The sequence below is a fragment of the Microcebus murinus genome, chromosome 21, assembly GCF_040939455.1.
Source record: "Microcebus murinus isolate Inina chromosome 21, M.murinus_Inina_mat1.0, whole genome shotgun sequence".
Classification (NCBI taxonomy): Eukaryota; Metazoa; Chordata; class Mammalia; order Primates; family Cheirogaleidae; genus Microcebus; species Microcebus murinus.
In genome coordinates, this window is record NC_134124.1 from 6,563,283 (window position 1) to 6,584,178 (window position 20,896).

Consider the following 20,896-nt stretch of genomic DNA (forward strand, 5'->3'; position numbering starts at 1 on the left):
TTCTATTTTTAGTAGAGACGGGGTCTCACTCTTGCTCAGGCTGGTTTTGAACTCCTGACCTCGAGCAATCCGCCCTCCTCGGCCTCCCAGAGTGCTAGGATTACAGGCGTGAGCCACCACACCGGCCCTCGTCTTGCTTCTGTTGATCCTCAATTACCTTCCTTTCCTTATGCCAAAGTGGCATATTAGGGGTAGCATAGCTGATCCCCTTCACTTTGCCTCACTCCCCAACCACCAGGACCAGAAATCTAGCGAGCTCCATGGTAGCTCCCTAGTCTCCCTCTGCAGCCACACACAGCCTCCATGCAGGTCTAGCTCCCAGGGCAGTTCTCACACACCCGGCCTGTGTTCCTGCATCCACCCCTTCAGGGCCTCCAAGAAGGAAACATGGAAAAGACACCCCTAGGTCTGGGAGGAAGCCACAGAGGAAGCAGAGCTGTACCTCAGGTGGTTGTTAAAATCTACCTCAGGCCGGGCGAGGTGGCTCACACCTGTAATCCCAGCACTCTGGGAGGCTGAGGCGGAAGGATTGCTCAAGGTCAGGAGTTCGAAACCAGCCTGAGCAAGAGCGAAACCCGTCTCTACTATAAATAGAAAGACATTAATTGGCCAAGTAATATATATAGAAAAAATGAGCCGGGCATGGTGGCGCATGCCTGTAGTCCCAGCTACTCGGAAGGCTGAGGCAGCAGGATTGCTTGAGCCCAGGAGTTTGAGGTTGCTGTGAGCTAGGCTGACGCCATGGCACTCACTCTAGCCTGGGCAACAAAGCAAGACTCTGTCTCAAAAAAAAACAAAAAAAACCCCAGAGCAAAACAAAAACTGCAACAGTTTAAATTAGGTATTCTGTTGGCATCCCCACTGCAGATGAGGGAACAGTGGCTCAGAAAGGTGAACAGTGTTTCCCAAGGTCAAACAGCTGAGTGTTATAATCAACCAGGATAACTGAAGAGTCCCAACTGCCCAACTTAGGGTCCAGTTGTCAGAGTCTTGGGCTGCCCCTTCATTAAAATGATGGATCATGAATAGGCAGAAACAGATTTTGGCTCTTAAAAATACTCAAAGCCTAGGACAGGGCAGGTGCTTGTTTAAAGTTTGTCGAATGAATGAATGATCAAATGGGTTAATTTGGAGATAGTTGTTTAAAAGACAGTCTTCTCCACCCCAACCATGGAGAGCTTATAATTCATCACTCTCCGTTTACCAATGCCACCAGCAGCCCTTCCCACCTTGCTGCTCAGAAGCTATTCTAACGGCATTAACCATCCCAGCCAGCCATGATGCCATTAAAAGCTTTAGTCTAGCCAATATACTCCCACCCAGGGTCTTGGCTCTGGGCCCTGGGCTGGGAGAGTGGTCTGGTTGTTTACCAGAAATTTGGACCTTCTTCAGAGAAAAGCATAGATGACCTATTAGTCTAATTCAAGCACTTAGCAAGGAATGACTGTACCATTCACACCCCCAGCCCCAGGCTAATGGAGCCAAGGCAAATGGAAAGGCCTTGACTGCTCAGAAATCTTCCTGGAAGGGAAGAAGGAGGAATGAAGGTTGACCCAGTGCCCCAGTGGAGTCTGCAGGGAGGCAGCCCAGCAGCCCGAGCATTTCCCGGGGCCGGGCAGGCTATGGGGGTATAGGAAGGTATAGAGAGGCTTGCCCATTCCAGGCAGCACTCTGGCGGCTCTGTGCATATCCTACCCACAGTCACCTCCCTCACTGCCTTAACACTTGGCTCCGATGAGCAAATGCTAACATTGGAGGAAGGAAAAATAAATGAAATAAAGAAAGAATAAAATAATAGAAAAGTAAAAAACAAAAAAACTTGGCTCCCAGAAGAATGGGAAGACAACCAAATATCCATCAATGCAATACTGGTTAAATAAACTACACATGTGTGAATATGCATCCGTACAAGTCCATGTCATGCAGCTGATAAAAAGAACGATGACCACTCACGGATGCTGAAAGACATCTGTGATTTATACTTTGATATGCAGTGTGTGACCCCACTCGTGTAAAATTATACATATCCATAGATTCTCAAGGTCACAGATGTGCAGGGAGCAGTTAGGAAGTTTGAGAGTGGGATTTTAAAAAGTTTGCTTTCAAAAAAAAAAAAACCAAAGTTTGCTTTCTTCTTTAGAATTGCCTGTCTTGTCCAAATTCTCTATAAAAGCCAATCACTATAATTGTTAACTTTTTTGAGTTCTTACTGTGCCAGGCACAATGCTTTTACATGGATTATCTCCTTCCTTATGAGGTGGGTTCCATGCTTTTCCATGCTACAGATATGGATACTGAGGCCCAGAGAGGTCAAGCCTAAGGTCATATCGCTTATGACTGACAAGGTCAAGTGTTGCTGGAGGATTAAATGGATTAATAATGCATGTACATGTATAGAGTGCACAGTAGTACTTGGCACACAGTAGGGGCTCAATAATGAGGGTTATCATCATAATTGTTATATAGCACTTATCACACTGCATTGCTCTCATTGACTATCGTGTCTGTTTCCTCACTCTGATGCATAAAAGATTATTAGAAAATAAGATCTGTGCCTTATTGCCTTGGAATCTCTTGCACCCAGCACTGTGTCTTGCAGAGCCAGCACTCACCAGATGCTTATTGTAAGAGTGAATGAATGAATTAATAGACAACTATCCGCAGCTCTATAAATATGTTCTTCCAACTATAATACGTTGCATGGGTAGGTGTTTCCTCATCCCAATAGGATTATAAATTGCCTGAGATCAAGAAACAATCCCTGCTTCCCTCTGGCCACCGTTACGATCTGGAGCCAGTGCTCAGTAAATGCGAAGGCTGATTAAGGGCCCCACCTCGGCTGCGGTGGCAGAGCCCAGGCTGTATCCCAGAAGCAGCTGCAGCTAGGACAGATCGCAGGTCCACAGCCTCACATAAACTAGTTTTTCCTTCCCATTCCATGTCCAGAACACAGAGGGACTGTAAGACTTGCCTGAAGTCACACAGCAGTTGGTGGTAGGGTTGCTTGTGTCTCTTCATCACCTGGCCTGTGATCTTTTGTCTGTAACACCGTTTGGTTTTGAATAAATTCACAATTTGAGACAATGGGAAAAGAGCACAGTCTTAAGTCAAAGTGTTTAATCGTGATCCAAGAGGCCAGGGGGACTTTGGAACAGTAGTTGGAATAGAGCAAGGCCCAAAGGTTCCAGCTCCCGATGCCCAAATGTCCTGCAGGACCCTGGGGGGGCAGAGCGGTGCAGGCGGCAGCTTCCCAACCCCCATTCAGAGGAAACCAGGCCAGGGGGAGGGGTCCTGCCCCAGCCTTCCTCACAGTGGAGAACATCTTTCTAGGCTACCTCGGAACACCCGGCCCCGCCCACCTGGCAAGCGCAAGGGAATGACTGATTTGCTAGACTCTGGGTGATACTGGTAGGCAGGAGGACGGGATCTGGAGAGAGCTTGGTAGAGCTGGTCACCACCAGAAGATATGGCTAAACTGTGGTCACCAAGTCCCAAGGAGAGACAGCATGAATCAGAAGTGTAGGTAGGGGTGGAGGGAACGAGAACCCAGCCAATAAGGATCTGGAGGTAATAACCCCTGGCTTCTACTGTGACCTCATCTGGAGCCAACTGGACCTGCCGGGTGGGTCAGGTCGCCACACTGAGCACCGCACCTCCTTGCCGGTGCCGTCCTTTCCTCGCCCCTCGAGGCTGCATGTCCGGCTGGGTGTGGTGGAGGGGCAGAGGGCCGCCAGGGAAGCCCAGCTACCAGAAGCTCAGCAGCAGAATCAAGGTAAGTGTGCAGGAGAAACGAGAGGGCACCCAGGCCAGTGACCTCAGAGCAGGGTTTGTATTCTGTGGAAGAAACGGAAGAGTCAGCTCGGGGGACCATCTTCAACCCCTTCATTACCTCAACCTCGGGCAAGACGGCCCCTTCCCCTGAGGTGTCCATGTCACGAGGAGGGCAACCTCCTACCCGAGCCCTTGTGTGCCTGGTTTGGGTTTCCCCAGCTGGTCCAGTAAAGGAATGTAAAGGAATGGGGGGTGTAACAGAGGAGGCCCTACCTGGTGTTCCATCACAGAAAAGGTAGAGTCTGCCGGGTCCTTGGAGAAGAGTTGGCTGTGAAAATGCATCTTAGCTGCAATGGCCTCCGCTGAGGACAGAAGAAAAGGCACATTGGAAGGGCATGGTGGCAGGGCATTGCTTAGGTTCCCAAGGAAGGAAAGGGAAGGCCACACGGACCCTAGATACAGGGGAGCAAGTGGGTAGGAGGTGGAAATGGGACGTTGTCTCATTCTGCTTGCTTGTTCCTTGAGCTGGAGCTGTCCCTGGGGCCCAGACAGGTGGGACAGACAGCGTATGGGGTCTCTCAGGGATAAGGAAGAAAGGCTCGGTCTGGGGGGATCCAAGCCTATGCTGAGAAGAGGGCTGCTCTGTCTGAAGGAGGTGGACAGAGCCAGTCTGGGCCACAGACTTGACTCTTTCCCTTCCCCTGGATCCAGCTGGCCCAGCCGCGGGCAAGTGGCGTGCACTCACTGAGGCAGGGGTTGCGGGAGAAGAACCCTTCCAGCTGTTCACACTCCTCCTGCAGGTTGCCGCTGCCTTGGCAGGTGCAGCTTAAGGCCACACTGGCATTGACGTTGCTGACAAAATTGGGGGTCATGACGGTTCCTGTGGGGTGGAGAGTGGAAGGGATTGTCAGGGCCTCGACTAACCCTGACTTCAGCTGCCACCCTCCCCCACCCACCACAGAAGCACAGCATCTGGGTTCAGTCTCCAGAGCATTCTCCCCCTCAGGTCTGGCCACCCTGTGGCTCCCACACACGCCCTGAGCCTCACCAATCAGCCCCAGGTATGCTCGCAGACATCTGGACTGCTCGGTGGCACAAGTCCCCAGGATGTCCCTGGGATGGCAGTGGGTCTGGAAATCCACCAGGCGTGACCTGGAAGAAGGGAAATTCAAGAGTTCTCATGGAGGATCCCTGCAGCCTTCACCCTTGCCGCCCCTTTGGCCTGGCGTGCCCACGGTCATGACAACAATCCTCCTCTGCCTGCAGAGCTTGGCCAGGGGCGTCTTCCCAGCACAACCAAATGCACCCTCACCCCAGGCCCCACGGCACAGCACTCTGAATTTGGGCTCCACCATCCCTAGTTATGAATCTAAGGCAGCCTCTTTAAACTGTGTCCTAAACTGTAAAATAGAGATGATAATCCACTAATTCATGGGTTTTTGTGAAGATGAAATAAGGAAATGCATGTGTAAGCCAGGCTAGGTTGCATGTGCCTACAGTCCCCGATACTTGGAAGGCTGAGGTGGGAGGATCACTTGAGCCCAGGAATTTAAGATCAGTCTTAAATTCCTGATGGGCAACATGGTGAGACTCTTTGTCTCTAAAAAAGTAAATAAATTTTAAAAATTAAATTAAAAAAGAATGCATGCATAACATTTAGCATAGTACCTAATACATATTAAGTGTTTAATAAATGTTAGTGCTTTTTTTTTTTTTTTTTTTTTTTTTTGAGACAGAGTCTTGCTTTGTTGCCCAGGCTAGAGTGAGTGCCGTGGTATCAGCATAGCTCACAGCAACCTCAAACTCCTGGGCTCAAGCAATCCTCCTGCCTCAGCCTCCTGAGTAGCTGGGACTACAGGCATGCGCCACCATACCCGGCTAATTTTTTGTATATATATTAGTTGGTCAATTAGTTTCTTCCTATTTATAGTAGAGACGGGTCTCGCTCTTGCTCAGGCTGGTTTTGAACTCCTGACCTTGAGCGATCTGCCCGCCTCGGCCTCCCAGAGTGTTAGGCTTACAGGTGTGAGCCAGGCGCGACAGGCCTAATGTTAGTGCTTTTATCATCCTACAATAGTTAAGTAAAGCTATTGGGTGATGGAATGTTTTTCTGTATTTCTACAGTTTTCATTACATTTTGCCTTGTGTTGGGTTTGTTTCTCTGTTCCTCCCACTCAACTGTGAACTCCTTGAAGGCAGAGACAATATCTTAATCACTTAGTCCAGGATCTGTTACGTAACAGTAATAACTACTTGTACAATCATAGTCAATAGAGCAGAGTGGTTAAGAGTACAGATTGGGCCAGGTGCAGTGGCTTATACCTGTAATTCTAGTACTTTGGAAGGCCGAAGCAGGAGGGATCACTTGAGGCCAGGAGTTCAAAACCAGCCTGGGCAACATAAGGAGACCTCATCTCTAAAAAAGTAAAAAAAACTAGAAGGGTGTGGTGGCACATGACTGTAGTCCCAGCTACTCAGGAGACTGAAGCTTGGGCCCAGGAGTTTGAGGCTGCAGTGAACTATGATTGTGCCACTGCTCTCCAGCACTCCAGCCTGGGCAACAGCGTGAGACCTTGTCTACATTAAAAAAAAAAAAAAAAAATCCAACAAGCCATGATTTTTTTTAGGGAAAAAAACCCAAACAAATAAAAAGTAAAAGAAAAGGAAAGGAAAAAAAAGAATATAGATTCTAAGCCAGAACCCCTGCAACCAAACCTAACCTAACAAACCTGACTGACTAGTTGGTTGACCTTGAGAAAATTATTTAACCTCTATCTGCTGTGGTTTCATCATTTGTAAACTGAAGATGATAAAAAATAATAATAGCATCTACCTTATAGGGCTCTTGTGAGGTTTAGATGAGCTAATACATGTTTAATACTTAAAACAGTATCCAGCCCATAGTAGGTACTCAGTAAATGTTAGTGTTACGATTATTGAGGGCCCTGACTACCTGAGAGTTTATAGATGAGGAAAGTGGTAGTCAGACAGGTTAAGTAACTTGCCCAAGGTTACAAAGAATTAAGTAGTAGAACCAAGTTGCACACCAAGGTTATTGTCAGCAAATGTCACTTGAATGGATGACAACTTTGATTCGGCAAATATTTTGTCCCCAGAAAGCAGAGAAAGGCAGATCAGAATTTCAGATCTCCTGGAGAATATGTATCTCCATAATACCTCATAATCTTACCTCATAAATCTTCATGTCCTGTGATCTGGTAATGGCACTAGAAGCAACACACCCTAAGTAATAATTGTATTTGTGCACAAAGATCAAAGAACAAGAGTGACACTTGGGCCCGGTGTGGTGGCTCACGCCTGTAATCCTAGCACTCTGGGAGACAGAGGCGGGCGGATTGCTCGAGGTCAGGAGTTCAAAACCAGCCTGAGCAAGAGCAAGACCCATCTCTATTATAAATAGAAAGAAATTAATTGGCCAACTAATATATAGAAAAAATGAGCCGGGCATGGTGGCACATGCCTGTAGTCCCAGCTACTTGGGAGGCTGAGGCAGGAAGATTGCTTGAGCCCAGGAGATTGAGGTTGCTGTGAGCTAGGCTGACGCCATGGCACTCACTCTAGCCTGGGCAACAAAGCAAGACTCTGTCTCAAAAAAAAAAAAAAAAAAGAGTGACACTTACTTCAGCATGATTTATAGCAATACAAAAAAATCCCAACTAAATATCCAACTATAAAGGAATGGATAAATAAAGTGTGGGGCATCCATGAAATGGAATAATACAATGCAGGCATTTAAAAATCAAGTTCTAGGACAGGGCACAGTGGCCCATGCCTGTAATCCTAGCACTCTGGGAGGCCGAGGCCAGAGGATCACTTGAGTTCAGGAGTTCAAGACCAGCCTTAGCAAGAGTGAGACCCCTGTCACTACTGAAAAAAGAAAAATTAGCCAGGCATGGTGGTATGCACCTGTAGTCCCAGCTACTCAGGAGGCTGAGGCAGGAGGATTGCTTGAGCCCAGGAGTTTGAGGTTGCTATGAGCTATGATCACATCACTGCACTCTAGCCTGGAGTGACAGAGTGAGACTCTGCCTCAAAAAAATAAAATAAAATAAATAATTTTTAAAAATGAAAAATCAAGTTCTAAAGAGCAGTAAATGAAAAAATAAGCACTACCATTTGTGAAGTCCTTACTCTGCACCAGTAAACTAAGCACTCCACATAAATTATGTCATTTAATTCTCACCAGAATCCCATGAGGTCTGCATTATTATCCCAGTTTTCACAGAGGACTAAACAGAACCTCAGGTTAAGTGGTGGAATTTTAGGTTAAGTGTTGTGCTGCAGATTATGGGGAACCAGGATTTAAACTCACATCTGTCTGACTTCCTAGCCTGTCTGACCACTGCTCCAAACTGCCTCTGCAGAAAAAAATGCTTATGAGATATGTACCATAAGTGAAAAGATGCGAGACACAGAATAGATTCCCATCATGTCTACTTTCGCTCTAGAAAAATAACTGGAAGGAAATGCTCCCCAAAGCATGGGACATTATCTTCCAGTGATGGGATTTTGAGCTGTTTCAAAAGTGCATTTTGTATGTTTTCTGAGGTTTTGACCCAAAGAAAAAAATCCAAATATTCTTTTTGGGAAAAGTTTCGTAAAATATCCAAGGCGGCTACTTGGCAAAGCAGCCGGAGTGTCAGTCGGGCCACAGTTCCCCGTGGGGTCAGACCCGGGCCTGCACGGGAAGGTGGCCAGGCAGGGCGGCCTGTGCCAGCCCCGCGCGCGCCGCCGCCCGCACCTGCACAGCGCGTCCGCGAGGCAGAGGCGCCGCAGCTCCAGGCAGCTGGGGGCGGCGGGCGGCAGCGCGCAGCGCGGGGCGATGGTGTTGCGCCGGCGCTCCCCGCAGCGGCGGTCGCCGGGCGCGCACGGGCACAGCAGCATGCCCTGCGCGTGCCACTCCGCCGCCTTCTCGAAGAAGGTGAGCAGCTGCCCGAGGCAGACTTGGCGCTGGCAGCGGGGCCCGGAGCACGCCTCCCCGTAGGCCTTGCGCAGCCGGTCGCACTTGGCATTGAGAGTACACAGCATAGCGAACTTGAGGCACAGGTCCCAGTCTGGGGGGGGAAAGGCAGCAAGTCACCAGCCCGCAGCATCCCCTGCACGCCCCCCCACCCCAGCCCTGGCTCCCTGGGAACCCCGGGAAACCCCTGATTCGACAAGAAAGGTAGTAAAGGTAGCAGAAAAAGGAGCACTGTCCTGAATAGACCACTTCTAATCCAGGGCTTTCCCTCTGCCCAGAAACTGTATCTGTATTCCAGAGCCGTCCCCATCCTACTCCCCATCTTCACTAAGTACAGTAACAGGAATAACCATCGTCAGCATCTATATACATCTAACAACCATTTACCTAGAACTCAAGCACCCAGAACGCTCAGATAACCATGACCCTTTCCTCACCGCTATGCAGTGAGAGCCGGGGTGGAAATCACAGCCTGGAGGCCCAGCAACATTCCAAACCACTTTCCGAATGTCCCAAACAGATGCAAGCGAATTCTATTTAGGTTTCTGGGTCTGCTTTTGGTTTGGTCGCCACCTGTGTATTCTGTCCAGTTTTAATGTCACTTGCCCATCCTTCGTTTGCTGATTCATGCATACTCTGTTCCTCATACTCTGAGTCTTAGGAAATTATGGTGATATTTCTAATAGAATATTCCAGCAGCCAGGAAATCAACTGGAACAGGTTATTCACTGATTCCTTGTAACAAGGAGTTTGTCTCTAAATCTCTATGCCTTTTTCTCAAAATACTAATTCTAGCATATAGAACTGACTTTACAGAAAAGCTCACATCTTTCTCAAAAAGAGAGCGCGTGAGTGTGTGTGCTCTTTCTCGATTGACTCACACCCTCACTTTCCTGAAAAACATGCACCACAGTCCCTGCCAGGCTGATGGCTCCCCACCCTGAACCACCCTGTGTGGAGTCAGACTCTCTCTATTTTCCCTACTACCCAACACCTCGCCCATCCCATTAGAATCGTTGAAAACAAGCAATTTCTGAGTCTTCAGGGACAAAAAAGGCTACTTTCCTAGCTGCCTTGAATGTGGGTAAATACTCCATTTCAGTACATTTTTTTCCTGAGACTGCTGCCACTCCCACCATAAAACCCTTTGCAGGGACCCGCCTTCTGGAACCAGGGAGCCCTAATGGGCTCTCTTCAAATGCCTCCCCAATAACTGTTGTTTTCAGATGACTCCTGTGAGACCAGACTATGTACCACAGCTGAGACTTCCACCCTGAAAGTCTTCTTTATTATCTAGTGGGCTAGAAACTCTCCCCCTATAGGCCTCTGGGCTTGTGTTCCTCCCCACCAGCCACCTTTCCCTTGGGGTCCAGCACCAGCTCCCCATTCCCCAGCCTAGGCTTGCCCTCCACACCTGGTTTGAGCATATTCAGTTCGTTGAGATTGATTTTCCAGGGTTTTCTGGTCACTGCGTCTTCATAGGGGGAGACATCCAGCTCGTGGTCACCTAGAGACAAGGTGGGAAGCATGAGAATGCTGAGGGCCAGGGAGCAGGAGGGGCTGAAGTTGCAGGGTTGGGCCCCAGAGCCCTGTGGAAAAAAGGAAAAGGCACAGCCTCCACCCAACCAGCTGCCAGCTGCGCAGAGATGAGCAAAATGCAGCACCATAAAGGTGTAGATTGGGCTCCACAAATAAACTGATAAGAACAGTAAAAACTATCATTTGTTGAGCACACTGTGTGCTAGGCACCATGGTGTAAGTGAGATGTATATACAATCTCATTCCATCCTCCTAAAAACCTTTGGCAGGTAATAAGAAACTGAGAATGACACAGGTTAAGGAACTTGCTCAGGCTCACATAAGCTAAGAAGAAGTGGAGCTGGGATTTGAAATCTGGCCTAATTCCAGAGTCTGCTCCTGACTACTGGACATATTGCCTGTGGGCACAAAATCAGGCAAGGGGACTCTGATTTGTTCTCTCTTGCTATTAGGGAAGGGACAATGGTAGACTCTCTGTTCCAGGCCTGACCGCTTGGCTATGCAGATGCATGGCATACTGGGAAAGTGGAAGTGAGGCCACTGAACTGAACCTGACTGAGAAACAGAAGAAAAGGAGACAAAGATCTTGAAGCAAATGCATCTCTTTCAGTCACTCCCATGGGGCTGTGCACTCCTTAAAGAGACTTACTAGGTCTTATAAAATCACTGCATAGTTCGTATAGGAAGTAGGTGCTCAGTAAATGTTGGTTAATTTTGCTGGAAGAGAGAGGTGAGGGAAGTAAACTTTCAGGGATGTCTTCCAGTGAGCCGTTGCGAGTGCATCTCTAGGACGGGAGGGATACGGATACTGTCAGGCAAACGGGAGAGAATGAGCCAGACTCTTGGGAAGACCTGGAAGTTCCCAAGGTAAAGCGAGGAGGTGAGAGGATTTGGAGAGGTCTCATGTCAGGGGAAGTTATGAAAGAAAAGCGATTGGGGACTGAGCGCGATGGCTCATGCCTATAATCCTAGCACTCTGGGAGGCCGAGGCAGGTGGATCACTCAAGGTCAGGAGTTCGAAACCAGCCTGAACAAGAGCAAGACCCCGTCTCTACTAAAAATACAAAGAAATTAATTGGCCAACTAAAAATATATAGAAAAAATTAGCCGGGCATGGTGGTGCGTGCCTGTAGTCTCAGCTACTCGGGAGGCTGAGGCAGGAGGATTGCTTGAGCCCAGGAGTTAGAGGTTGCTGTGAGCTAGGCTGATGCCACGGTACTCTAGCCTGGGCAACAGAGTGAGTCTCTGTTTCAAAAAAAGAAAAAAAGAAAGAAAAGTGATTAGGATAAGGAGTAGAAAGCAGGGAACGAGAAGCGTGGTAAGTTGTAGTATTGTTTCCAACTATTAGCTACCCACCCCCTGTGAGGATTTTATGTCTCCACCTGTTGCCCTGTAACTTTCATGGCCCCCGTGAAAGACATAGAATTCCCCATCCTACTGGTAGCAGGCTTGGCCGTGTGACGTGCTCTGGCCTGTGGCTTGTGAGCTGAAGTGATGTAAATCACACCTGAGCAGATGCTTTAAGAACCCTGACATGGTTCTGCTGTCAGTCTTTTCCCTCCACCAACCTGGATCCTCAGATGAAGAAGACAGGCAGAACAGAAACAGCCAACTCACGGAAGCCCACAGCACGTGTGTAACATGAGCAAGAAATACATTTTTGTTGCCGAAAGCCAGAGACTTGGGGGTGGGTTGGTTGTTATTGCAGCACAACCTAGCAAACTCTTACTAAAAATACAATTGGTACCTAGAAGTGGAGTGAGTGCTATAGTAACAAAAAATCTAATGTGTGTGGCTTGGCTTTGGGACTGGGCAATGGGTGGCGAAGAAGCTGTTACTGGGGGCTGGAAAGATGCCAGTCCTTATGCCGTGGCAAAGCATTTGGTAAAACTGTTGCCACAATAACTTGGAAGAAAGATGATACCCTGAATGAGCCTGTGCTGTACTAGAAGGAAACTGAGAGGAAGGTTACTATGTAATAGTACATTTTGATTCCTATTGGCTGCATTCGGCAAGGTACTACAAGAAAGACATAAGCTCAGAAAAGAACTGGCCAGATCACAAGTAGGGAAGAAATGGAAATGAGAATCCAGAAATTTCAGGACTTGCAGGATTAAGAAATGCAACTGTTTCTCATGTTCGAAAGTAAAAGATAAAAATAAAAAATGCTTTAAGTGATATGTTTGGTTACAGTTCAGCCTTGGGGAAAAGACCAAATCAAGTATGTGGCTATCATACCATTTGTGGAGATCTCAGTTGATTAAGATGGTACCCAGTAAATCCTGCCAGTTGGACAAATGGACTCAGGGAAAAAAGACGAAAGCAGTGGCTCTTCCACAGCAGCCTGGTAAGGGCAAGGTACTTCTAACGAGGTCTAGAAAGAGATGCATGTTTTGAATTGGGAATGGCTACGGGCACACGAGATGATAGAAATTAAAGACGTAAGAAGCAATTATGTTTTGAGAGTGTTGTACTGCTAAGAGCTACCAGCGTGGATTAAAAGAGACTGTGACTATTTGAGACTTAAAAAGCTCTAACATGCCTCAGGCAGGAAGCAGGCTGAGAATGCTGCTCAGTTCCCAGGGAGGCTGTGGTCCCCAGTACCCTTTTCAAATGTGGCCAGAGAGAATATGGAAAAGGAAGGACCTCCCAGAGGGCTGGGCCAAGAGACCTGGCAGACAGGAGACAGGGTGACTACTCCCATAGGGCAAAACAGGGCCTTATTAAAGAACAATCTCTATTGCCAGGGATTTTCAGCATTTGTCTATTGGGATTTCCAGATTGCTTATGAATCAATGTCTGCTGTGTGCCTCCCATCCCTCCCCTTTCTCAGCGTGTCTGTTGTGGTTGTCTTGATGCTGCTCCTTTATTGTACGCTGAGTATGTACAGCAGGTAGATGATTTGTCTTTTTAGTTCACAGGTTTCTAGATCAAGAGGAGCCCCATCCAGACCCAATACAGAAACTATCATGAGATCCTAGACTTGAAGCCAGATGTCATGTTTGGATAGAACTTTTAGGGAATCTTCCTTCCAAGGAAGTGGGTGGGTGCATTTTACTTGTGGAAGAGAAGAAAATGAATATTTTGACCACGTGGTAGACTATGGTAGACTGTATTACTATTTCCAATGCTTCTTTGCCCTTCCCATAAGATTATGTATCTTTACCTATTGCCGTGTGATTTTCACTATCTCCCTGTGGGACAGCACACTTCCCCACCCAGTGCTGTCAGGCGTGGCCGTGTGATTTCCTCTATCAGTGGGATGTAAGCAGTAGTGTATGTAAGATCTGATCACAAGCTTTTTAAAAATATCACATGGTTCTGCCAATACTCATTTCCTTCTGCCATGAGAAGAGACCACAGATAGAGGCTACTGAATCCCAGAATGAAGAAGACACATGAAACAGCCAATGCGGGACATGAGAAAGAACTAAACCTTTCCATGGCAAGTCACGGTTTCATTACCACAACACAGTCCAGGCAGAGCTGACTAATAAAGAGAGGGGTCTATGGAAAGAGTCAAAGCAGCTCCTCTCTCTGGCTCTTTCTATGCCTTCTCTCTCTCTCCATCTCCTGTCTGGCTAAAGAGTATCCTTTCTGTTAAAGGCTGGACCAAGATGTTACCTCCCAGTCTCTCTGACCTTGTGGATTGTGTCTTTGGAGCCTGTTTAGGGGTTAAGACTCTTTTCCCCAGCTCTCCTCCCTACTCTCCATCCCTGGAGTCTCGCTGATGAAAATGCAGAGCTTCACTATCATCCCCATCGGAATCTGCCCCGTGGCCCATATCCCGCGGGATTACAAAACAACCCCAAGAGCCACCTTCCCCAGCTTAGCTCACTCTAGGATGGGGCCTCACCAAGGCTGCGTGCACGGTGAATGGTCCAGTAGATATCCAGGCAGGTGGCTTGGTTCTTCATGCGACGGTGGCAGGTACAGCCTTTCAGAGAGCTGTTCCTGAGTTGTTGTGCTGCCTCCAGGCAGTTCACAGGGACTTCAGGCTCCTCTGGGGGCAGTGGGGTGCTCACACTAGAGGTGCAGGAATCCAGGTGGTGGTAGGCAGCCTTGCACGTGGGGTCAGCCTGGCACTTCCTCCTGGCCTGGAGACAGCTGTTCGTGAGCCGGCTCTCTGTGGGAAGGGGCTCGCCTACGGAGGGAGAGAGCGGGTGAGGCTCATCTAAGGTCAGAGTGGCTGTCTGGGACTACCAAGTCATGAAGTAGGGTGGCAGGTATTCCTCATGAGACCTTGAGAAAGTCTTAGGGAAGCATAAAGGGCCTTTAGGAATAAGTATGGAGAGAAAGAATCCCAGCAGGACCGTACAGTCTGTAGCTGTCACGATCTAGACAGAACAGATAACGCCCAAGAAGAGATGTGGGTTTGAAGAGAGGCTGCTCAGCCCCCAGGGAGGGAGAGGAGGACAGCTGTTTAAGGCTGAGCCTGATGACGCTACTAGGCACAGGGGAAGAGGGTCACAGGCAGGGCCAGTATGATAGCCAGGGAGTTGAGAATGGGCAAGGGAGTGCTAAATGAGAGTTAGTAACAACTTTGAGTCTTCCATTAAAAATCACTTTATCTGATCTTGAACTTGGATCATCAGACAAAAGAAAAAAACATCACTTTAAAATACCTTAAAGTGGGACGGGTTGGGGTTGGGGTGGTGAGCTATTGGCAGAAGGGAAGAAAGGGCAATCTGACTCTGTCTCTCACTCAGAAAGTTGGGTAGAGCTCAGGCCTGGAGGAAGCCCTGCATCCTAGGATTTAGAGTCTCCAACATGGGGTAATAGAACACCACCATTCAAAGCAAAAAATCTAGGAGTCATTCTTAATTCTTCTCTTTCTTTCATATTATGCGATAATCCAACAGGTCCTGTCAATTCCTCAACTTTATCTGGAATCTGTCCACTTTTCTCCATGTCTGTCATGACCTCCTTAGCTCAAGCCACAGCCAATTCTCATCTGAACCACTGCCAAGCCTCCTTACTGGTCTCCCTAACTCCTTCTAAACCCATCCTCCCATAGCATCCAGATTCCTTTTTTTTTTTTTTTTTTTTTTTTTTTTGAGACAGAGTCTCACTCTGTTGTCCTAGCTAGAGTGCCGTGGCGTCAGCCTAGCTCACGGGAACCTCAATCTCCTGGGCTCAAGCAATCCTCCTGCCTTAGCCTCCCAAGTAGCTGGGACAACAGGCATGTGCCACCATGCCTGGCTAATTTATATATATATATATTTTTTTTTTTTTAGTTGTCCAGCTAATTTCTTTCTATTTTTTTAGTAGAGACAGGATCTCACTCTTGCTCAGGCTGGTCTCGAACTCCTGAGCTCAATCTTCCTACCTAGGCCTCCCAGAGTGCTAGGATTATAGGCGTGAGCCACCACGCACAGCCCACATTCCTTCTTTAATGAACTTTTCTTTTCAGTTGAAAAACATTTTTATTAATTTTTTTATCCCCATAACATAAAATTAACCTTCTTAAAGTGTATAATTAAGTAGCATTTAGAACATTCACAATGTTGTCCAACTATCACTTCTAACTATTTCCAGTACATTTTTTTTTTTTTTTTTTTTTTTGAGACAGAGTCTCACTTTGTTGCCCAGGCTAGAGTGAGTGCCGTGGCGTCAGCCTGGCTCACAGCAACCTCAATCTCCTGGGCTCAGCGATCCTACTGCCTCAGCCTCCTGAATAGCTGGGACTACAGGCATGTGCCACCATGCCCGGCTAATTTTTTTGTATATATATTTTTAGTTGGTCAATTAATTTCTTTCTATTTTTGGTAGAGACGGGGTCTCGCTCAGGCTGGTTTCGAACTCCTGACCTTGAGCGATCCGCCTGCCTCGGCCTCCCAAAGTGCTAGGATTACAGGCGTGAGCCACCGCGCCCGGCCTCCAGTACATTTTCATCTTGTCAAAAGGAAACCTATGCCCATTAAACAGTCTCTCCCCATCCTCTCTTCCCTTTAGCCTCTGGCAACAACAATCTATTCTAGATATTTCATAGAAATGGAATCATACAATATACGATCTGTTTGTATCTGGCTTCTTTCACTTCACATAACATATTTGAGGTTCATCCACAGTGTAGCATGTATCAGTATTTCATTCTTTTTTATAGATGAACAATATTTCATTGTATGAATATGCTTCTTTTTTGTGTGTGTGCATTCATTGGTTAATGGATATTTGAGTTGTTTCCACCTTTTGGTTACTGTCAATAGCACTTCCATGAACATTCATGTATAAGTATTTGTTTGAACACCTGTTTTTGATTATTTGGGGTATATACCATGTTTCCCCAAAAATAAGACAGGGTCTTATATTTATTTTTCCTCAAGAAGACACCCTAGGACTTATTTTCAGGGGATGTGTCATTTTCCCCTCGAAGCCTCAGCTTGCAGCATGCACGGGATGGCCAGGACCTGACAGGGGGAGCCGATCTTGTTGGTGGGGCTGCCTGCACCTTTCTGGTCACCTCTGGGATAGTAGCTGCCACGATGAGGCAGATGAGAAGGGCTGCTCCTTTTCTTTACCACTCCACCTCAAAATGCATGAGTTGTACAGATACACTGCGTAGCCACACTCATGACTAGGTCTTATTTACTGAGTAGGGCTTGTATTGGGCAAATGCTTAGATATCCTGCTAGGGGCAGGCGGATCGCTCAAGGTCAGGAGTTCAAAACCAGCCTGACCAAGAGCGAGACCCCGTCTCTACTAAAAATAGAAAGAAATTAATTGACCAACTAAAAATATATATACAAAAAAAAGTTAGCCAGGCAGGGTGGCGCATGCCTGTAGTCCCAGCTACTCAGGAGACTGAGGGAGGAGGATCACCTGAGCCCAGGGTTTTGAGGTTGCTGTGAGCTAGGTTAATGCCACGGCACTCTAGCCCGGGCAACACAGTGAAACTCTGTCTCAAAAAAAAGAAATCCTGCTAGGGCTTATTTTACGGGTAGGTCTTATTTTCAGGGAAACACGGTACCTAGCAGCGGAATTGCCGGGGCATGTGGTAATTCTATGTTTAACTTTCTGAGGAGGAAGAGCCAAATTGTTTTCCACAGCAGCTGCACCATTTTATGTTTCTATCAGCAATGTATGAGGATTCCAGTTTCTCTACATACTTGTCAATTCTTGTTATTTTTCATTTTTTTTTAAATTATAGCCATCCTTGTGAGTATAAGGTGGTATCTCATTGTGGTTTTCATTTGTATTTCTTTAATGACTAAGGATGTTGAGAATATTTTTCATGTGCTTGTTAGCCATTTGTTCATTGTCCTTGGTAATAAACTTTTTTTTTTTTTTTTGAGACAGAGTCTCGCTTTGTTGCCCAGGCTAGAGTGAGTGCCGTGGCGTCAGCCTAGCTCACAGCAACCTCAAACTCCTGGGCTCAAGTGATCCTCCTGCCTCAGCCTCCCGAGTAGCTGGGACTACAGGCATGCGCCACCATGCCCGGCTAATTTTTTCTATATATATTAGTTGGCTAATTAATTTCTTTCTATTTATAGTAGAGACGGGGTCTCCCTCTTGCTCAGGCTGGTTTTGAACTCCTGACCTTCGAGCAATCTGCCCGTCCCGGCCTCCCAGAGTGCTAGGATTATAGGTGAGAGCCACTGCGCCCGGCCTAAACTTTTTGCTGAAGTATACAGAAAACTGCATGAATCAAAAATGAAATAATTTCACAAACTGAATACACCTGTGTAAACCGAATCCAGAAAAAGGAAGAGAACATTACCAGTAACCCAGACGCTCTCTTCCAGTCACTGTCTTCCCAAGGAAACCAGTATCTTGATTTCTAACATTAAAGACTGGTTTTGCCTGTTTTTTAATCCTACAATATGTACGTTTTGTGTCTTGGCTTTTTGCTCAATTTTGTTTGTGAAATTCACCCCTACTGTGAAGTGTAGTTGTAGATAGCTTATTTTAATTGCTGTATAGCATTCCACTGTGTAAATGTATTTCTACTGCTGACTGGCATTATATGAGCTCATTTTTTTAAAACTGTAAATCAGATCATCTAATTTTTTGCTTAAATCTCTCCAATGGCTTCCACCGAACTTAGGTTAAAATCTACTTTATAGGCCGGGCGGGCGCGGTGGCTCACGCCTGTAATCCTAGCACTCTGGGAGGCTGAGGAGGGTGGATTGCTCATGTCAGGAGTTCGAAACCAGCCTGAGCAAGAGCGAGACCCCGTATCTACTATAAATAGAAAGAACTTAATTGGCCAACTAATATATACAGAAAAAATTAGCCGGGCATGGTGGCACATGCCTGTAGTCCCAGCTACTAGGGAGCCTGAGGCAGTAGGATTGGTTGAGCCCAGGAGTTTGAGGTTGCTGTGAGCTAGGCTGATGCCATGGCACTCACTCTAGCCTGGGCAACAAAGTGAGACTCTGTCTCAAAAAAAAAAAATCTACTTTATATGCCCTGGTTTACAAAGCCTCATAAGACCTATCCCTTCCCACCTCCCTAACCTTGTCTCCAACCATTTCTTCCTCTCCCACTTCCCTCCAGCCACACTGGCCTTCTTTCTGGCTGCCACTGAACAAGACAAGCTAGTCTCCACCTTTGGCATTTTGCCCTAACCCTTCTTTCTGCTTGGAATGCTCTCCCCCCTGCTTTCCACATAGCTGGCACCTCCTGGTAGTTCAGACTGCAGCTTAAAGTCTCAGAAAGGACTCATCCAACTAACTTAGTCACCGTAACACATTATTACTCCAATTCTCTGCATAGTACTTATAACCATTTAATATTTTTACTTGATTTTTTATTGTTTACATATCTTCCCCTTTTAGACTTTCATGTCTATTTGGCACTATTCTATCTTTAGTGCCTAGAACTGTGCTTGTTCATTGTGAGCTCCTACTATTTAAGGAATAAACAAATAAGTAACAGGATATTATGTGAGCTACCTATAACTTTTCTGGGCCCCTTCCTTCTACCTATAATCAAAGATTACTCTTTCTTTTTTTTTTTTTTTCTTTTGAGACAGAATCTCACTGGATTGCCGGGGCTAGAGTGCCGTGGCATCAGCCTAGCTCGCAGCAACCTCAAACTTGTGGGCTCAAGCGATCCTCCTGCCTCAGCCTCCCGAGTAGCTGAGACTACAAGCACACGGGGCCACCGTGCCCGGCTAATTTTTTCTATTTTTTTTTTTTTTTTTTAGTTTTTTGGCTAATTTCTTTCTATTTTTAGTAAAGACATAGTCTTGCTGTTGTTCAGGCTGGTCTCGAGCTCCTGAGCTCAAACTATCTTCCTCCCTTGGCCTCCCAGAGTGCTAGGATTACAGGCATGAGCCACCATACCGGGACCAAAAGAATATTCCTTCAATCATATCATAATCAACTATATTACTTATTTAAATGCAGGTTTGTTTTTTTTTTTTTTTTTTTAGGGACAGGGTCTCACTATGTTGCCTAGGTGGGTTGCAGGGGAAAATCCATCCTGCCCAAAATTGAGTTTTCTGCACTAATTAAAATAATAATTAAGTATATCCCAAGCAGAGGGAGGGGGTCTGTAGGTTAGCGGTTCTATTCTCAACAATACGACCGAATAGCAAGTTCTGGGAAGTTGTTCATAAGCCTAATTTGCGACGTCAGTTCTAGCAAACTCCTCTGTCTTCACCTGAACCTAGTTTCTGGGTCCACGGTCCTTCGAGCGGGTGGGACAGTGAAGCCCACGCGGGGCAAACGGACTCCTGTTTCTGATCGGATCTGTCCGCGCTCCTCGAAAGGCTGCCCTCGTGGTGGTGTGGCTGCGGGAGGTTGTGTGACCGGGACCTGCCTCACGGGAGGGAAAGCGGGGACGGGCGGCGAGGACACGCGCGGTGGCCGGGCCATCGCCGGCGCTCCACGCGCAGCAGCTGGGGCACTGTGTTAGGCACGGAGCGACCCCCTCGCGGGCTGCCGGGGCTTCCTCCTCCGCTTCCCCAGCTGAGATGGGCGCACGCCCGGGACCAGGCGGCGGCGACCCGGGCCCCACCGACGCGCTCGCCTCCACCTCCCCGACCGCACGGGCGACTCACCGGCTCCGAGCGGCAGCAGCAGCAGCAGCGGCAGCAGGAGCGCGGGCGGCGGCGGCGGGCTCGGCGGGCGCCCCATGGCGCGGCGAGGGCGCGGGCTCCCCTGCTCCTCGCGCCCGGCTCTGCGAGCGGGGCTGCCTCGGCCGGCGCCGCCCACCCCGCCCGCGCCCGCGCCCGCGCCCTCCCACCGGGGTCCCGGCGCCGCCCTCCACCCCGAGCGCGCGTCCGCACCGCCGCCCGCGCCCCGACCCGCAGGGCACGCGTCCCCCGAGCCGCGGGCTGCGGCGCGCAGAAGGGGCTCTTGCCCGTCTGCCCACCTGCTGTCCGCCGCCAGCTGCGCTCGGCAATGCTGTGGGAGCTGCCGCGGAGCCTCGCCATCCCGGGCCCCAGTAGTTCTCAAGACAAAACAAACAAACACAAAAAAACCACCTTTTCTCACTTTCTGGGACCCCCTCTTCCCAAAACACACACCAAAGAGCGACAGCAGTCACCACAAATGCAACTGTGCGACAGAACTCGCACAGATCGGCGCAGAGGCACTTGCATCGCTAGTACGTTTTTCTGTTGGAAGTTGCACATCTGTGATCCCATCTTCCTAA

General features: G+C 48.0%; 1 protein-coding gene across 1 annotated transcript; it reads right to left on the reverse strand.

Moving 5' to 3' along the window:
• Nucleotides 1-3,120: 3,120 nt before the first annotated feature.
• GFRA3 (GDNF family receptor alpha 3) lies at nt 3,121-20,417 on the reverse strand. Its single transcript, XM_075996363.1, has 8 exons — nt 20,301-20,417; nt 14,148-14,435; nt 10,167-10,259; nt 8,534-8,846; nt 4,820-4,923; nt 4,517-4,651; nt 4,045-4,133; nt 3,121-3,834 (listed from the first exon to the last, which is right to left on the reverse strand). Exons 1-8 carry the CDS (start codon nt 20,374-20,376, stop codon nt 3,745-3,747), a joined length of 1,188 nt encoding a protein of 395 aa, XP_075852478.1. The 5' UTR covers nt 20,377-20,417; the 3' UTR covers nt 3,121-3,744.
• Between the last annotated feature and the right edge of the window lie 479 nt (nt 20,418-20,896).